This window comes from Oryx dammah, unplaced genomic scaffold (genome assembly GCF_014754425.2).
Source record: "Oryx dammah isolate SB20612 unplaced genomic scaffold, SCBI_Odam_1.1 HiC_scaffold_1, whole genome shotgun sequence".
NCBI classification, from domain to species: Eukaryota; Metazoa; Chordata; class Mammalia; order Artiodactyla; family Bovidae; genus Oryx; species Oryx dammah.
In genome coordinates this window covers 87,165,041-87,183,839 of record NW_024070185.1, presented here as the reverse complement: position 1 = coordinate 87,183,839, position 18,799 = coordinate 87,165,041, and the positions used below count along the sequence as shown (strand labels likewise).

General features: G+C 53.6%; 1 protein-coding gene across 4 annotated transcripts in view; it reads right to left on the bottom strand.

The window, feature by feature from the left end:
• The window catches only part of SEMA4D (semaphorin 4D), a 127,900-nt gene that overhangs the window by 16,875 nt on the left and 92,226 nt on the right, over window positions 1-18,799 (bottom strand). For all 4 annotated transcript variants that reach the window (XM_040237750.1, XM_040237725.1, XM_040237734.1 and 1 more), the window contains exons 5-13: window positions 17,105-17,167; window positions 15,177-15,275; window positions 12,062-12,155; window positions 11,314-11,427; window positions 10,196-10,347; window positions 8,783-8,958; window positions 8,516-8,672; window positions 7,338-7,560; window positions 6,172-6,287 (exon numbers count right to left, since the gene is read on the bottom strand). In XM_040237750.1, coding sequence (XP_040093684.1) covers window positions 6,172-6,287; window positions 7,338-7,560; window positions 8,516-8,672; window positions 8,783-8,958; window positions 10,196-10,347; window positions 11,314-11,427; window positions 12,062-12,155; window positions 15,177-15,275; window positions 17,105-17,167 — 1,194 coding nt within the window. The remainder of the gene's footprint in view (window positions 1-6,171; window positions 6,288-7,337; window positions 7,561-8,515; window positions 8,673-8,782; window positions 8,959-10,195; window positions 10,348-11,313; window positions 11,428-12,061; window positions 12,156-15,176; window positions 15,276-17,104; window positions 17,168-18,799) is intronic.

Here is an 18,799-nt window from a genome sequence, read left to right as displayed (position 1 = left end):
AGCCTTCAAGGGCCAGGTGCTTCTCTAGCTCACAGGGAATGGAGACAAGGCAGCTCCCCAAGCTTCTGGAGAAGGAGGTAGTCCAAGGCCACGTTAGATCCTGGACAGATCTGCATAGCAGCTTTGTGACATCATGGGCAGTGTGTGGTTTTGCAGGCTGAGGGGAGCCCACAGACTAACTCAGAGTACACTGGGCCTTGGTGCAAACCCCTCCTTCCCCTTCCGAGCGCCCACCCTCATCTTACTTGCCAGCAGTGCTTCTCTGCACCTCCTCTGCCAGGCCATGTGCAGGAAGAGGTACTAGCCTGACACTTCCGGCCGCCCTCCCAGCCTCACTAGGCCAGAGGCCACAGCCTCCAAAGCTCATCTTGTGTTCCGGCACGTAAACCCCAGCACAGAGACGACACGTGTCAGTGTGTAAATCCAGTGAGGCCGAAGTGAATGTTGGAGGAGAGCAGAGTTTTAATAAACAGAGTAAGACAAGAGAGGAGGCAGTCACTGCTCTCGCATCTACATTTACGAGAAATGAACACAGCTAGGGAAATGGAGAGCCACGCTCAGAGTGTGTTAGTTGCTCTGTCGTGTCTGACTCTTTTGTGACCCATGGACTGTAGCTCTCCAGGCTCCTCTGTCAATGGGATTCTCCAGGCAAGAATACTGGAGTGGGTAGCCATTCCCTTCTCCAAGAGGTCTTCCCAACCCAGGGATTGAACCTGGGTCTCCTGCAGTGCAGACAGATTCTTTACCATCTGAGCCAGGGAGAGCAGCAGAGAGCATAGCAGGCTCCTCCGTGCTCCGCAGCACTGGGCCTGGGACATCTCCCTCTCAGGCCGATGGCCCCAGAGCCCGCAGCACAGAAGGAAAACTGGGCACAGAGGCCATTGGGCCACGCTGATTTTTCTCACTGAGCTCAACTACAACAAAGGCTGCCCTTCAGCATCCACCTGAAGCCCACCAGGCGATTCAGGGCTGGCGATTCAGAAGCTCAGCGTTTTCTCTCTCCTTTGCTGGTGAGTCACTCTCACCTTGACATTCTAGAAAGGCCTTTGTTTAATGTCAAAAGATTGCCAAGTTTACACGACGCTTCGTATTTGAGACTCAGATGAGACACAGCCTCTGTCCTCACAAACGCGTTTTCAAGTAACCTGTCTGGCTGGAGTGCAAAGTCCCTGTGTGACCCCAGATCTCCTGGCCTGTGATGCCTCGAAGGCCCAGGGGTCACAGACCCACCGTGTGTGAGCACAGTTGAGAGAGAGGGCAGTGCCCCTGCGACGGCCTCACACTGTGAAGACAAGTGACAAGAGCCAGGCCCAGTGCTGGCCTGTCCATGTAGGCAGAGACCTGGGCACTGAGGCCAGGAGCACCCTGTATTCGCAAGAAGGAATCAGGACGACATCTCAGATCTCAGTTGGGATCATATGACTCTGAGGAGAGGAAAAGTTTCCTGGGATGACTGGCCCAGTGGGCAACTTCAGCAGGAACCTATAGAAGGGCCCTGGCAAGGGTGTGGACACTCATGCAAAGTGGGGCAGGTGACCTGGGTTCGGGAGGGGGGCAGCCTCCCCTAGGGAATGTCCCAGGCTGGCTCCATCCCCCCACCTACAGCCCACTCAGCCTTGCTCCCCAACAGGGCAGGGCTGAGCCCCCATGACTGTGCCTGACCCATCCCAGTGAATATGGAACAGTAAAGTGGCCTGAGACCTCACGGCAGTGACTACAGCAGGCAAGGCCCCTGGGTGGACACCAAGGTCAGTGGGCAAGAGGGAACTGGGTGTCTGTTTAGCCACAGACCATTAGGCGCTCAGTCATGTCTGATTCTTTGTGACCCCATGGACTGTAGCCCACCAGGCTCCTCTGTTCATGGAATCCTCCAGGCAAGGATACTGCCATTCCCTTCTCCAGGGGATCTCCCCAACCTAGGGATCAAACCCAGGTCTCCTGCATTGAGGGCGGATTCTTTACCATCTGAGCCACCAGGGAAGCCCACAGTTGCCTACAACTAAGCATCAGCCGCTGTGGGGGCTGAATGTGGCCCCCAAACTCTTCAACCCCTACCCCCAGGAGCTGGGGCTTGGTTCCTGGCCCCCTGGGGTGGGCTGCTCCCACTGACAGAGTTTGGGGATAACACGGTGGTCCAGTGGCTAAGAGTACATACTCCCAATGCTCCTGGGTTTAAGCCTTGGTCAGGGAACTATATCCTGCATGCTGCAATGAAATCCCACATGCTAAAAGTAAAACTGGACGCAGCCAAAAAAAAAAACACAAAAATCAAGAGGTCACACTGACTCCACCTTCCTGAGACAGAGGTCATCTCCCCAAAATGCTCAACCCCAATCCAAACACAAGAAACACCAGGTATGCCCAAAAGAGAGGAGCATTCCATGAAACGCTGACCAGTGCTCTCCAAAAGTGTCAAGGTCACCAAGACGAGGGCAGATGGGGAGCCATCCAGACCGGGGACACTGAGGAAAGGTGCCAAGGCCACGAGTGGCCCTGGAGTCAGAAAGCAGGTCGTGGGAACGTGAGGATCGGGAGTGTGCAGGTGAGTTAGGGTGCTGCTGCCAGCAGACCTGCTCAGGTTCGACAGGAGCACTGGGGCAGGGCTGCAGAACTGCTCCACCTCAGCTCTTGCGGGAGAGAAAACAAGCCGGCTGGGGACCACTGGCTCCTGTGAGCTGTGCTGAGTGTGCACATGCTCAGGCCCCCACCCTCTGGGGGACTGTGCCCTCAGCTGCAGCACTGGGCTCTCATCTCTGCATCCACCGGCGGGTGGTTGTGGGTGGATGCAGCCAGAGCTGGAGGGACTCCTGCCTTTGCTGCACAGGTGGCATCTCACCATTACAGAATGTCCCCAGAAAAGCCACACTTAGCCTGGCCCCTGGACCCAGGGCACGCCTGCCATGTACGCACCAGAGACGAGACCAGGCCTGTTCATGCAGCAGGGGAGAGACAACCCCAGTGTCTACCAGGGGGTGAATAAAGCAGATGTGGGGTAGGCACAGGATGGAATGCTACTCAGCCCCAAAGAGGAAGGAGATCCTGTCAGCTGCTACAAAACGGATGAACCTTTAGGAGGACGTGATGCTAAGGGAGACAGGCCCACCTCAAAAGGACGAATGTTGTTGGATTCCACTGACACGAGGTTCTTCTTAGAGTAGTCAAAGACACAGAGGTGGAATGCAGGGGGGTGGGTGCTAGGGCCTGGGGAATGGGAGCAAGGGGGACTTAGTGGTTAACGGGTATGGGGTTTTAGTGTTGGAAGACAAGAAGTTCTGGGGATGGATGGGGAGGAGGGTTTCACAATGTGAATGTATTTAATGCTTCTAAGGTGTAATTTATGAAGTGCATTTACCACAATGCACTTGTCATGAGAGGACAGGAGGGAGTGACAAAGTGCCGGGCCATCCTGCGCTCCCCCAGCCCTGCGGTGCCTGCTCATTAGCTTTCTGCAATGAGGACCAGGCATGACTGACCCAGGAGAGCCTGCCGGTGGGGAGTGGGGAGGGAGGAACCGGTGTCTTTTCACCCCAAACAGCCGCTTCCTGCTGCCATGGCAGCATAGTCAGCATTCCAAAGCCACCCTGAGCCCACCAGCCCAGGAGGCGTGGGACTCCATGACTGCACGGTGCATTCTCATCTGTTCTAGGCAAATGAGCCGGGCCCCAGCGCAGTGGGGGCTCCTGTGGGGAAAGGCGATCCCCTCCCCGGGTCGCCAGGCTCCCTCCCTGGCCACTTGACCATTCCTGACCACAGGGAATGAGCAAAGGACTGACCTGTGAGACCTTCCAGTGGGCGATCTTGCCCTCATCCTTCCTGTGGGATCAGTAACCTCAAAGACTTGGGTCAGGATGGCAGGGCCAGCTGGGTCCAGGAATGATGTCTCGTGGAGCAGAGCTGAGCCCTGTTCTCCCCACATGTCCACACGGGGAGGCCCGGCCTTGGTTCTGATGAGTATTTGACCATTTGGAGGCTTTAAGCATGCTTGGCTGAAGCACCTGAACCAGATGGCGGAGCCCAGAAGGGCCCCTGGGTTTCCTTATTTCAAAACACTGTACAGGAGGGCGTGGCAAAGGGTGGCCAAAAGCACCGGCTCGAGAGGCTCAGATCTAAGTCTGCGGGCCTAACTCCACCAGGCTATTCCGTCTTCCTTCCCTTTTAGAATTGGAGGGAGAAGACAAGCACTGCAGAGGCCGAGAGGGGAGGGGCCTCTGCAACAGGAGACTGAAAACCAGACGCAACTCCTCAAGCCCATGATGAAGGGGAGAGGATGAAAGCCCACGTGCAGCATTTGCAAGGCCAGCCTGACCAAGACGTCGCCTTCTTTTCTTTCTCACCTGCCTATCAGGGGCCCAGTCCTGCTGCCCACAGCTCCGGGGCTGAGGAAGGACTGAGCTTGGGCCCTACAAGCCACGTGTAGCTCCCACCAGGACCCAGGGCAGGGAGGATGTTCTGGGAGGCCAGAGGAACAACCTCTTTCCAGCATGAAGGGAGGAAAGCTCAGGAGTGCTGTGGATCCAGAGGAAAAATCTCAACAACAGGGCGATGCCATATGAAGCAGGGACAGGCCAGCCTGGTGCCCCTAAGCCAGGCTTTACAAACGGGGTACAGATGGGAGAGGCTGAGTGATGGGGGGCCCTACGGCAGAGGGGAATGTGACGTGTGGCCAGGTGGCCAATTTCTGGTGCTGACCAGAGTCTATCAGCCCAGGGGCCACAGCATGGGGGACGTCACAGGGCAGGGCCGGGACCCTCCCAGGGGCTGCCAGACTTCACTGCACAGAGGAGGAAATAGAGACAGGACTGGCCTGCGCAGGCTCACAGTCACGCGCCTGGAGCAGGATGTGGACGAGGCCCCGTGAAGCCGGGCCCGCGCTCACAGTCACGCGCCTGGAGCAGGATGTGGACAAGGCCCCGTGAAGCCGGGCCCGCGCTCTGCTCGTCCCTCTCTACCCCAGCTGCAAGCTGGGAGGCACATTTCCCAAAGGCCATTGGGATGCACAGCTGATGACAGCCTGTGGACTGCAGGGCAGATCCAGCCCGCATGCTGCTTCCAGGCAGCCCACCCACTAAGAACAATTTTCATATATTCAAATGGTTGAAGAAGAATCAAAAGACTAACATTTTGTGACATATGAAAATTTGGGGCACTTTCTTGTGGTCCAGTGGATAAGAATCTGCCTGGCAATGCAGGGGACACAGGTTCGATTCCTGGTCAGGGAATTCAGGTCCCACAAGCCATGGGGCAACTAAGCCCACGTGTCCCAACTACCGAGCCCGTGTGCTGCAACTAGAGTCCATGCACCATAATGAAAGATCATGCATAACACAGCAAAGACCCTGCCTGCCACAACTCAGGCCTGGTGCAGCCAGATAATTAAGAATACAAAAACAGAAAAGAAAGAAAAGGTGAACTACAAAGCTCGGGGCCTGTACATAAGGCTTTGCTAGGGCCTAACAGGATTCATTTGCTTCTGGACTGTCCACGGCTGCTCTCGAGCTATAACGACACGGCCCTCAAAGCCTTCAGCATTCACTCTCACCCTTAATGGAAGAAGCGTGCTGCCCCTGGTGAGGAGACAGCACCCTGTCTAAGGGGGCTTTACAGACACAGCATATCATCATTCAGAGCACAGTTTTCTGTGCAAATGAGGGAGCTGCATGGACGGCACCCAAGGATGAGGTCTCAACCTCACTAAGTTCCCACACGAGGACGTGTTTCCACGGCCCAGGGAGCCCCTGACAGCATCGTACATCAGTTCCAACAACTCAGGGAGGTTCTACAACTTTTAGGACACAGTTTGCCTTCTCTAGTGGCTCAGATGGCAAAGAATCTGCCTGTAATGTGGTAGACTCAGGTTCAACCCCTGGGTCGGGCAGATCCCCTGGAGAAGCGAATGGCAACCCACTCTAGTATTCTTGCCTGGAGAATCCCCATGGACAGAGGAGCCTGGTGGGCTACAGTCCATGGGGTTGCAAAGAGTTGTACCCTACTGAGTGATTAACGCTTTCACTTTCTTTGCCTTCCTTGTACCCCAAAGCTCACGGAAGAACTTTCTGTAAGAGCCTGAAGGTAGGTTCATCTGGGCCAGATGGATGACGGGGCCTGCCTGGCCCAGCCCACGCTGTGGTCACTGAAATGTGGGGCCACCCTGCCAGCCCCCCAGGGACTTACCTTCTTGGAAGACAGCAGCAGGCTCTGGATGGGCTCAAAGTCCTGGAAGAGCTGAGTCTCCTCAATGATGTGGATGTCATTCTCAAGGCTGATGGCTTTGTGCAGGGCGCCCCGGTCTGCAAGGTCAAAGCTGCATGTCAGTCCCCAGGAGAAGGGGATGGCGCTGGCGCTGTTGGCCACAGCAGCAAACAGTCACCCTTCCGCCTCCCACTCCTTCCCCCAACAGGAGGCTTAGAAACAGATGACGTTTTTGCATTAGACCCACAAAGGGAAGAGTCACAGGCAAAATAAACAACTGGACACCCAGCTGCCATGGCTCATCCCCAGCTTTTTCTGAAAAAATAAACAGCTCTTTGTTAAGTCCTCATCAGAATGGTCAACACTGCATCATCCAAATAAATGTGGCATGGTTCTTAGGCACCACAGGCCTCTGGGGGTGCCAGGCCACCAGGAGCCCCAGGCAGGGGAAGCCAGCGGCTGGGCAGCACCCAGGACTGACCAGAGCCTGCCCACTGCTGCTGCTCCTTTGCCTGGTCCCCATATCCATTCCAGGAAACTTGTGTTGGCGTCTGCGGGCCACCAGGAGAGGTGTGCCTCCCGCGGCAGGTCAGGACAGGTCTCGAGCCCAGTTGCTCACTCAGGGAGGCAGGACGTGCCTGTCTGCAGCTTGTACCTCGCCTCAGTGGCACCACCTGGCCTCCCTCTGCACCAGCCCAGACCCATCAGACCTGAATTTCTAGATCTGGGTCAGGGCCTGCGTTTTTAACTGGTGCTCCAGGTGTTCTGATGGTCACAGAGATCTGAAGCCACCCAGGTGTGGGGACTTCTCAGAAATCCTCTGACACACTAATAAATCCTCCCACCACTCGGGCACCTGGGTGAGATGCTGGCTCCATGTGGCAGAGATTAGCTGGACTTTATTGTTGTTTGGTTGCTCAAGTCATGTGTGACTCTTTGCAGTCCTATAAACTGTAGCCCACCAGGCTCCTCTGTCTGTGGGAGTCTCCTGACAAGAATGCTGGAGGGTTGCCCTTTCCCTTCTCCAAGGGCTCTTCCCAACCCAGGCATCGAACCTGTGTCTCTTGCGTTGGCAGGTGGATTCTTTAGCACTGAGCCACCAAGCCAGCCCTGGTTGGACATACCCATGTTCTTACCCAGGGACCCACCTGTGCTGACAAACATGACGTCATGGATGGTCCCGTCCAGGGCCCGGGCCCTGTCTACCACAATCTGCGTGTAGTTCACGTCGCCTTTGATCAGCCGGGGCCTACTGTCTATCGGGGTCACAGAGTCGTCCATCAGAGGGTGGTCTTTGACGAACTGCAGGGTCTTGTCCGGCAGGTTGAGCGAGCTAGAAAAGTTGGCCGCTCGTGCCTCCCGGTTGATGCACTGCAGGAAACAGATCAGCCATCACCGTAGGCACTCAGGCACGCAGCACGCACTCACACAAGAGTCGAGGCTTCCCCGAGGTGTAGAACTTGGGAGTACACTGTGGATTTCTTGCCAAGACAGAAACACTGAGCTGACCTTTCCCCAGGAATCTAAAGACACAGTTATAAAGCAGGTAGGGAATGCAACTGTCTTTTTCTCCACAGGACACAATCGTGTCTCATAATACACAGTCAATGAAGTCATTTTCATCAACTCATAAACGAAAAAAATTGTGTCAGACGTCTGAAACTGGAAACCACACATTTCTCTTTTGATAGCTCTCCCAGAAGAGAAGCCTGGAAAAATGGCTAAGAACAGGCCAGTTATAAATATAAACAGCATAAAGGTTGAGAGCATGAAGGTTCTTTTCTCTGTCCTAGCTTGTAATATGTGTACACCAGAATTCACGACCACAGGTGAACGCCTTTTGCTCAATGACATGCAGGAAAAGAACTGACCCATCAGCAAAGGTGCACCCACAGAGGGGGACGGTCCTGGGAGGGAGCTCCAAGCCTCAGGCCACTCTCCCAGGTCACGGTCCCACCCGTGGACCATGTACACAGCCCGGCTCACCAGGCCCATCATACATGAATGCCTAGATACCCACACTGATTTCTACATAAAATTTACTACTTTTAGGGCAATAAAAAATGTGACTCATTAACGAATGGAGAGTACTGCTCATCTCTCTGCCAAGAAATCATGTTTCTCTGTAAGACACAGAAAACGAAACAGATCTAAATCTATTGTGCAATGAAATCCCACAAAGCATCCGGTGCCAGCCAGAACACCTTCTCGTTCGGGCAGTTTACAGAAATGGCTGTGACACAGCACGCTGATGAGAAGGACCCAGGAAGCAGAGAGAGTGCCCCCAGACCTCCCCGCTCCCAGGGGGAAGCCCGCGCCCACTCACCGCCCCGGGCCGCGGCGTGGGCACAGCCCCGTTGTAGCGCACCCACTTGGTGTGGGACTGCTCCACCGTGGCGCTCTGCATGTACTTCCCACGGGAGAAGACCGCCTCGGCTGTGGACAGGTTGTAGGCGCACACGGCCGACAGCCCCACGTTGTTCCTGGGGAGGAGGGGGTGACGTGACCGCCCTGAGGCGGGGGCCAGGGCGCGGGCGGCGGGCAAGGAGAGGGCGGTGAAAACACCCCACCCCCGCCCGCCTGGAGCACTCACAGCTGCGGGGTGAAGACCCCATAGAACACGGGTTCCTTCAGGTCCGGAGACCTGAGGACGAAGACGTCCCGCAGCACGTTGAAGACGAGGTTGCTGTCCGGCCGGGAGCAGATGAGCCTGGCCTTCAGGAAGGAGGTCCACTTCTTCTGTAAGGTCCTCAGGCCCCCCTGGTCCCCCTGAAACCCCAAAGACGTGTGTAGTGAGAGAAGGGGAGGCTCCCCCCAAACATGAGCCGGTGATGAGGGATGTACTCCAGCCCCGAGCAGCTCTGCCTCAGTGAAAGGAAGCTGAGGCCAAAAAGGAAAGCCGCCTGCAGACCACCAGTGACCCCAGCAACCCCCTCCGTGCCAGCTCAGGTCATGGATTAACGCACAAAACCCAACCCACAGCAACACCTCAACGAGCAGTCACCCAACGGCAGACAGAACAACTGCTGGACCCTGCCCACCCTCGGCGTCACGAAGCAGACGCCCTGCTGTCCTCTTGTGCGGCCACCTTTAGCCCTTTGGCTCACATGCACCTCCAGACTCAAGACCCATCTGTGAGTGACCGGCAGAGCCAGGGGCTGGTGGACACGCAGGCTCCCCAGTCTGTCTCTGGCCAGTGTGCGTAGGCGAGGTCTCCCCTAAAAGGCATTCCTCGAGGAGATCAGATTTTTACTTCCTTCCAGCTTTCAAGCTATCTGCTGAGATGCTCTGGACCTGTCAGTTTCCCCAAAGCACTTTCTAGTGAACAAGCAATAATCATGGAATACTCCTAACATGACTGGGTCTGGACAGAAGTACTGAAACTCTGACAACCGGACACGGAAGATCATGAAACTGAAGTGTCCATACTCATTCTGGACACAGTAAAAACGCACCCCCCAACCTTTATGTTGGAATGGAAAAACCCCTAATTACAACGTGAAAGTGAAAGTGTTAGTCGCTCAGTCACATCCAGCTCTTTGTGATCCAAGGGACTGCAGCCTGTCAGACACCTCTGTCCATAAAATTCTCCAGGCAAGAATCCTGGAGTGGCTGCCATTCCCTTCTCCAGGGGATCTTCCCAACCCAGGGACTGAACCTGGGTCTCCCACACTGCCAGCGGATTCTTTACCGTCTGAGCCACCAGGGATAGATTCTGGTTAATACAGTACAGGAAAACTAACTTCCTATAACCTGGGAGAGATTTAAGGAATGTGTTAAGAACAGAGCCCTGAGGACAGAAAGCCAGTCATTGTTACACACAGGCCGGTGCTCCTGTGGTCCCCAAGGCGACCTGTAGGGAGGACAAAGCTGAGCCCATCCACACCACTATCTGTGGTGTGGATGAATAAGCGGTAGGGGACAGGCATCTCAGAGGAAGTGTGGCGCCCAGGAGATGTGTGCTCCCCAAGTGCAGGACCAAAGAGAAAAGCAAGGGTGGGCTCACCTTGCAGACCCTCGCTATCCGGGGGATCATCAGCTTGAAGACAAACTCGTACTCCACAGACACCTCCGTGAAAAAGAAGTACACCCTGTCGTCCCCGAGGTCCTCGCCCTCCGGGATCTCTCGCACCACGTCAGCAAACACGAAGCTGGGCTCTGCAAGGACGGGCGCTCTGATTAGCCCCATGCACACCGAGGGCCCGGGCACCCCCCACACAGACTCCAGGGCCTAGGGATGATGATGGGGCCCATCCAGCCCTCCTCAGGCTAAAGAGATGCCGGAGGTGGGGGTTCTGACATACAGCCTCCCAGTCCAGCCCAAGAACTGAGGGCTGGATCTCTAAACTGGCAGGCAGCCTGGAGGCAACAGGGAGCCAGACCCCACCATCCCTAGAGACTCACTGGGAAATATGCATTCACTGGTTTAAACAGCCCATCCCTAAAAGAGACAAACTCCTGACCACCAGATCCGGGTGCCCCAAGGCTCTGGCAGGCTGGCCAGTGCCCAGGAGAAAAGTCTCCTGTGAGTAGCTGTGGCCATCTGATTGTGAATCCAATGTGGACATATGACTTCCAGAGATAACGGTATAATGTCACGTGCTGATTTAACGAGCCCGAGTTTGTCAATCTGAGCCTCCCAGATCTATTTTCAAGGAGGGGTAAAGGCAAGGTTAAACCAGCTCACAGGTGGCACTAGTGGTAAAGAACCCATCTGCCAATACCTAAGAGATGCAGGTTCGATCTCTGGGTTGGGAAGATCCCCTGGAGGAGGGCATGGCAATCTACTCCCGTATTCTGGCCTGGAGAATCCTATGGACAGAGGAGCCTGGCGGGCTATAGCTCATGGGGTTGAAAAGAGTCAGATGTGACTTAGCACACAACCAGCTTGCTTAGCAAAGAAGAAAACAAGCCCCCAGATGCTGGCGGTGGAGCTCCGAGTGGTTCCAGAAGAACCCCCACCTCACCGGACCTGACGTGAACCCCACGACACAGAAACGTGAGCCGCGGACACCCTCCCATGAGGCTGGGAGCCGGCAGAGGGTGAACTAGAGCCGGGGATCTGGTGGAGAGGGAGCCACCCCAAGCACAAACACACCTTCCACCTTGCGGCCCGCTTCTTACCATTAAGCCAAGGAATTGCATACTCTGTCCTCAGAGGACTGTGGGTAGAATTTCGGGAGATGATAGGTTCACTTCCCAAAAAGTTGTACGACGTCCCGGAATAAAGCTCTCCATCTTCAGTGACCCAGGAGGAAAGAGGAAAAGAGATCAACACTAGTGTTGGTGACACACCGATGCCCCAGCACCACTTCTCCTTCCAACCTGACACAGGCCCGCCCGGGAAACAGAGATGCCGCCGCCCCGCTTCTGGGTGATGTTTCTGTCTCCTGAGTCTTCTCCTTTATTTCTGGATGTGGGGGATTTTGTGCTCCATGCTAAACTGTTTGGGGCAGCAAGCAACACAAGCAATCCTTGCATCCAGTAAAATAACAAACACAACACTGGGTGCCCAGGGGGCTCCTGGCCTACTTGCCTTGGGTGTGCAAGAGCATTTCAAGGCAGGCCACGGCTCAGCCACAAACATCCCTTGAACAAAAGCATTCCCTCAACCTGACCGACTCATCCAGATGATTTGCACAGGCGACAGATACAAAATAATCTGTCTCCAAATCTAACTCGAAGACTGCAGAGGTGGCCATTTATCCTACTGAACAACGAATCCAAGAGCTCTACAGAGAGACTCCTGGACCTTCTGTGCAGATGGTGAATATGGGCACCAAGCAGAGAGGGTCACTGCAGAGGAGGAGGAACGGGGCCGCCTTGGTCCAGTGGGGTCAAGCCGGGAACGGACACCAAGAGCAGGACTCACCGACCATGACAGACGTGTAGCTCTGTGCTGGGTCAAAGGGACACCTTCCTTTGCCATCTTCATTCTTCCCCAGAAATTTGAAGGATGTTAAGTTCTATAATTGAGCAGAAAGGAAGAGTATCATACAATGTCTGAAGTCCTGCAGTCATCCTGATCATGCTTCTTTCTTGGACCATTGAATTTTCAGACTTGCTCTTCTGGGGGGATGGAGGGGACAGCACATATGCTGTTACCAGCTGTCCCAGGTCTAGAGGCCAGCACCTTGGCAGCTTCTATCACCCTGGCACCCTCTGACACCCTCGAGAGCACCTCGAGGTCCCGGAGCCTCAGTTGACTCCCCTGTAAGACTGAGATGGTCAATGCTGATGTCTCTAGGGTCACAAAACAGCCACGGCAAGCCAAACACAGGGTGTGCTCCAGAAGGAACTGGAAGGCCCCACGCAGACTTTTAACATCAGTAAAGATGCCTTCAAAGCAGCAGGGGAGCAGGCTGTCCAATGAACAGATAACAGAAAAAAGGAGCAGAACCTCCCCCACATCCCACCCACCGAGACACACTCCAGATGGATTGGTGACCAGAGTGTTAAAGATGGAACCATGCTGCACTAATGAAGAATGGGTGAGCATTTCAGTCTTGGGACCATCTCTCTGCACCTGGTGAGAGAGCTCAAAGCCGAGAAAGGGGAAAAATAGATCCAGCACAGAGAGGCCTGGATGGTGTCTGTCCACTGAAAGAATGACACAGATCGACAGTGACAAAGTGGGGGACGTGAGAGCAAAATGACAGACAAGGCATGTCCATCCCTGAATATGTGAGAAGTTAGTACAAATGAGTAAGAAAGCATCTCAGGAGGAAAATGGTCAAAACGTAGCAAGCTGGAGAAGAAAAAACCCAACAGCAGTGCAGACCAGATGGGGTGTGTACCGCCAGCAACCCAGGAAGCACACGGCAATGAAAGTAGGGTACCATCTTCCACCTGACAGCCTGGAGATTAAGAAGATGGACATCCCGGCTGTGATGGGTGGATTAGTGACCTCGATGTCTGTCAGAGCCAGGGAAACAATCACAGTCACAGAGAAGAAAGGGCTCGGGACATGGGAAAAACTGTAGTTACAATTCTAACAGGCTAGTGGAAGCAGTATTCAGATTTGCCACCTCCCAGGTCAGCAGCTGTGAACTGGGGAGACAGTGTGATTCACTGACTGCATTTCAGCACGATGGCTGGCAAATCTGAACGGGGACTGGAGGTTAGATCATGTTCGGGTGACAGCATGCAGGGGTCAAGGGTCACAGTTCAGCATATCCACACATGTGCACGTACATGGATGCTCCCAACTGTACTGTCTAGGTAGTTAGGATACGTGCATGATCAACTTTTCTGTTGGCTTGAAAATTTTTTCAAAACACTGGGGAAAAATAGGTCTAGGGTTGTTTTTTTAGTTTATTTATTATTTATTTATTTGGCTGAGTTGGGTCTTAGCAGCAGCACAAGGGATCTTCATCATTTCACAAAGCAACATGCAGGCTACAGAGTACAGGGGTTTCAGTAATTGTGGAGCACAGGCTTAGTTGCTCTGAGGCATGTGGGATCTTAGTTCCCCAATCGGGGATTGAACCCAAGTGTTCAGCACTGCAAGCCGATTCGTATCCACTAGACCACCAGTGAAGTCTCCAGGTCTAGGTTTAAATGAAATACATGACTCCCTCACCTCCACAACTGATATGTTTGTGGAATTTAAGCTTAAATCCCATACTTTGAGCATCTGACTAGCAGAATTTAGCCATGAAATCCTTCATGCTGAATTTAGGGTTTTAGCAAAGTTTTCTACTCTACCATACTTTATACTTGGCAGGTACTCACTAATCAGGGACAAACACTAGAAAATGTGTTTTCTCTTTGAATCTGAAGTGCATTTAAAACACTCCTCTCCCCTCTCTGTGGTTGTTCCAAATGACTCATCAGATTATCTGAGTAAAAAGAGTGTCTCTTGTGAGTCGCTGCTGCCCAGTCTGCTCTCTCCTTCCAGTTAGTTGTCAGCAAGGGGATAAGGAGTGGTGGGAGGGCAGCGGGAGAGTGGGGGTCCCTCTCCCAAGGACCCTACCACAGCAGAAGGTGACTGACGAGGCTCAGGGGGAGGCAAGGAAGGACATGGGGAAGGGAGAGACGGGTCCTGCTTCTAAAACTGCTCACCCCACTGGTATCATGTTGTCACCCTGGAGGGGCAGATTCCAGAAAAGAGGATCAGGGAACAACTTGCACCCCACCAGCCGACACTGGATGGTGGTACCCTAAGACCAGAGTGGCAGACGTGCTGTCCTAGTGAGCCCGGGCCTCCATGAAGACCTCAGACCAGGGGTGGGGGTGCAACCACACACATTCGTGCCTCGTGGTTCTCAGGCTGCAAGTCTGAGTGTTGTTGGCAAGGAGGGTTCCTGGTGAGGAACCTCTTCCTGGCTTGCAGACCTTCTCACCGTTCCTCGTGTGGTGGGAGAAAGAGAGATTCTGGTGCCTCTTCCTCTTCTTAAAAGGCCATCATCCTATCGGATTAGGACCCCATCCTCATGACATGATTTAACCTTAACTACCTCCTCACTGGCTGCATCTCCAAATACCATCACATTCAGAGAATCAGGGCTCCGACATTTGGATGTGGGGAGACACAAACATTCAGCCTATAACATACATGAACCTAGCGCACAAGAGGAAAAGTCCTGACTGTTCCACCTGAGCAGGGCCCCTGTCGTACATGCTTCCTCACAAAATGCAAAACATGGCACAGAGAAACAGGCAACACGCTGGATCGGGGCATGACGGTGCTTCTCCTCGTCAACACTGGCCTCCCCATAAGGTCACCCCACTGCCAGCCCCACACTACGGGGCAGCGGCCCCATGAGTCCTGCCCCATCCACACCCTCAGTCACTGTGGTCTATAGACAGGAAGGCTTAGAGGCGGCTGCTGAGGGGGCGGAGGCCTTGTGGGGACCCACAGCTGCCCCAATTCCCACATGGGTGGCAGGATAAAAATCCTCCTCGATTGCAGAGTAGAGCCCACTCAGTGCTGCTTCGAGCCCCACTCCACTTCAACCACCTGGTAAGGCGCCCGCATGCCTTACCAGGTGGTCACAGGCTGGCTGGAATGCGTTGGTCCCGCACACGTAAAGGGCGCTGGAGCTGAGTGGCTGCAGCACACGGATGTAGTTGAGGCATTCTGTCTACAGGGAAGAGAAATGCAAGGGTCAAGCACTGTGCGGGTTCCACCGGACACCCTCCACGATCCCAACGGCTCACCCTGCTCGCTCTAGAGCAGGGACCAGTCCTGAGCACACTCCCGACAGCAGCTCCTCACAGCTCGCTGACGACCGCGGGCCTCAGATGCTTTCCATCTCCACAGGCCAGCCCTGCTCTGCCTGGCACAGTGGGGGCAGGCTCCCTGAGATCTGACCCCAGACCTGGGCAATCCTACATGTGCAGCTGGCCTATGTGCTTCAATTTGTGCAGGGTTCATGGGCCGCCATCAGGTGCCAAATGGACTTTACCTCAGTCACTGATCTATACGTAGCAAAGACGTGCCGGCCAGAAAGCAAGGAGAGCTGACCCTGAATCTCAGTGGATACCCAGCACAGGAAAAATGCACTTGCTCTCAAAAAACACACAAACCATTCACTATGTTGGCAGACCCATGCACGAGTGTGCTGTGCAGAATTCCCTCTGCCTTCCTTTTCTCTGGGAGGCCCTACCCTCGACACCCTAATGCATGCAACTGGAAACAGTGCTGCTCAGGAGAGGGCTGTGCCCAGCTCGCCCAGCTCAGGGAGAGAGGCAGGACTAAGGAGGGGCTCCCAGGCTGGCTGCACATCAGAGAGGCCCATCAGGAAAACCAGATGCCACTGAGGAACCCACTGGCTATTTTAGGCTGAAATGTACTGGGATTATATGTGGCAGCATCTGAAATTATCTCCATTCAGGAAAGGCTTCTTTTGCCATGATTGTTTTTAAACTGGTTGGAAGTAATTCATACTCCATGAAAGAACTGGGAGGGACCCTTGTCCGCTATACGACCTCCACGTAGGCCCAACCCAAGTGCCTGTTGTAACTTAGGTCTAATATAACTCCCTGTGACACCTGTTATTACATTGCAATGCCTGCATTTTCCCTCCTTCGCGACAGGGCTTAGTGTTTGGCTTAAAAAAAGTTTAGCCAAAATTTCTGTTTTTGTTTAAATTTTAATTGTTTTGAAATTAGCCACCAACTACTGAAACTGACCATAACTGAGCGGTCTTAACCAACGACCAAGGAAGATGGGACCCTTATACTTTGAGACTCTGACATGGGCCCAGCAGGTGGGGGTAACCCAGAATTCTGCAGGGAGATGGACATTCAGCCCAGTGTTCCCCAGATGGACCAGGCTGTGCTTAGTTGCTCAAATGTGTCCAACTCTTTGTAACCCCATGGACTATAGCCCACCAAGCTCCTCTGTCCATGTGATTCTTCAGTCAAGAATATTGGAATGGGTTGCCATGCCCTTCTCCAAGGGAATCTTCCCAACCAAGGGATTGAACCTGCATCTTCAGAGTCTCCTGCACTGCAGGCAGATTCTTTACCCACAGAGCCATCGGGGAAGCCTCATGCTGAGGTGCCTAGTATCTCCTAGAGGAGGAGCAGAATCTCCAGGAATGGATAGATGTTGCCAAAAATCCTACAGCAACCCCTCCAGACCACTGCTGTTCAAGGGAGGCATAAGCACCCCCCTGTGTTTTACACCTTTAGCCGGGAAGCATCAGACATCATTTTCTATAGTCAAAGTTTCAGGCCATTTGGACCAGTTAAACTTAGATCAACTTTAAAGTAATTTTCAAAAGCCTGGTATGTTTGGCACTGGCATTGAGAGCCCCAAGCTCACTACTTGGTATCAGAGAGGTGACCTGCAGGATAAGCAACAATGAACACTCTGGGGGCTACTACACACAAGTTGGGGCACTGGGGAGAGTAAAACAAGTAAGCCGTTCCCCCGGTGGTCTTTGAAGCTTGCAAAAGAAATTACCTGTTTTGATTTCCCCTTCTCTGCACATCTTGCTTTTTTATCTTCTGAAACCTTCCAATAAGCCTGTGAGGAAGAACGAAAGAGTCCATTTCAGTGCATGCTCCCCCTTTAATAAAAAGGACAGACTGGTATATAAATACACAGTTTACAAAGCACACGTGGGTATTTGAAACACAGGTATTCCCCGAGGCATTAACATCTCAGATTACAAAGTGAGGCTCAGAGCAGACACTGCTGCATGTGAGCAGGGGCTTCAAGAGTGTTCTGTGATCCTCACCCCGCAGCCTGAAAGGGGGCCTGGAAGGCAGTTCCCAGATGACCATTACTGCAAAACAACTGCAGAAACAAAACGACTGGAAGTGGGGAGAATCAGTCATCAAAAACCTAAACTGCCGGCATTCTCTCTCTTCTCTGGGGGAGCAGGGTGCACACCATACAGCATGTAGGATCTCAGTTCAGCGACCAGGGATGGAACCCCTGCCCCCTGCAACGGAAGCGCATGGGACAGTTGGGAAGTCCCTAAATAAACTGCAGGCACTTTCAAACATCAAGTGGGTGTTTTCAACCATTCAAAAGTGATTTTCGAGTCCAGTAAAAAGTCTTGATATTTCCTTGCTCAGCGGAACAGCAGGGTTACGATGCTTTACATTTTATGTGATGGCAGCAGGTGAAGGAGATGGAGCCAAGCAGCTTCCTCAAGTCGAACGTCTTTCCGCTGAGACCTGGGTTCCTGCTCCTTCCAGACCAGGTGGACGGGCAGTCAGGCCGGCAGGTGCCTTGGCCCCTTCCCCTCCAGGGAAGCAACAGTCTTGCCTCACCAAAGGCTCCCACACTCCTGCCTCACCGTCCCCAGACGCCATATCTGCTCATGTGATAGTCCATCTCTGAGACCAAAATACATTTTCCCCCCGAGAACCGAAGCTGGCGTCAGGCACTCGGGGGTCAGGAAGCAGCAGAAGGAGCTTCTCCACAGCAGTGACTTGAACCCCCCAGGGACATGTCTTCAGAGAAATGGGGGCCCTCATCAGGACCAGGAAGCGTGAAAGCAGAACAAAGTCCCATTCCAAACAGTAACGTTCTTTTGCAATTAAAATGTACACAATTTCGTCATCTACAGGCAATGCCTGAGGCTACGGGAACATGAACTCTGACAGGCCCTTAACCACGCTCTTGGGGGTTTCACTGAAGCTTGGCCTGGGGTCCTTTCACTTTTCCTTCTCTTTCACGTCAACAGGGCCCAAGCTTCTCGGTCAGTCTGAGGGGCCACAGTCAGGGCATTAACAGAGAAACGAAGGCTCTGACTGAGCATCTATGTGCCTAGTGGAACCAGGGTGCTCCCAGCATGAGATTCTGAAAGGCAGTGTTGGCCCGAGTTGTTGAGGAGAGTGGGATTTGACCAACACTGGGAGTAGGGGCTGAGAGGAAATCAGACCGTGAGCACCCCTCTGCTCTAAGCGCCTTAAAATTTTAAACACTTTATTTTCACAGCATAATGGCTGCAATCTCATTTATGTGAAACAGAAACTAAGCCCTATGCCTGCCTCTGGAGATGAAGACAAACACAAGAAAATAAGAGAGGTCAGGGCAGAAAATGCCTAAGATGAGTGTAGGCCAGCTTGATTTCGGAAAACAAGAAAATTACATCAACCACTTGTGTGGTGTTTAAGGACTCAGGAGCCTAGGAGAGACTGCCAG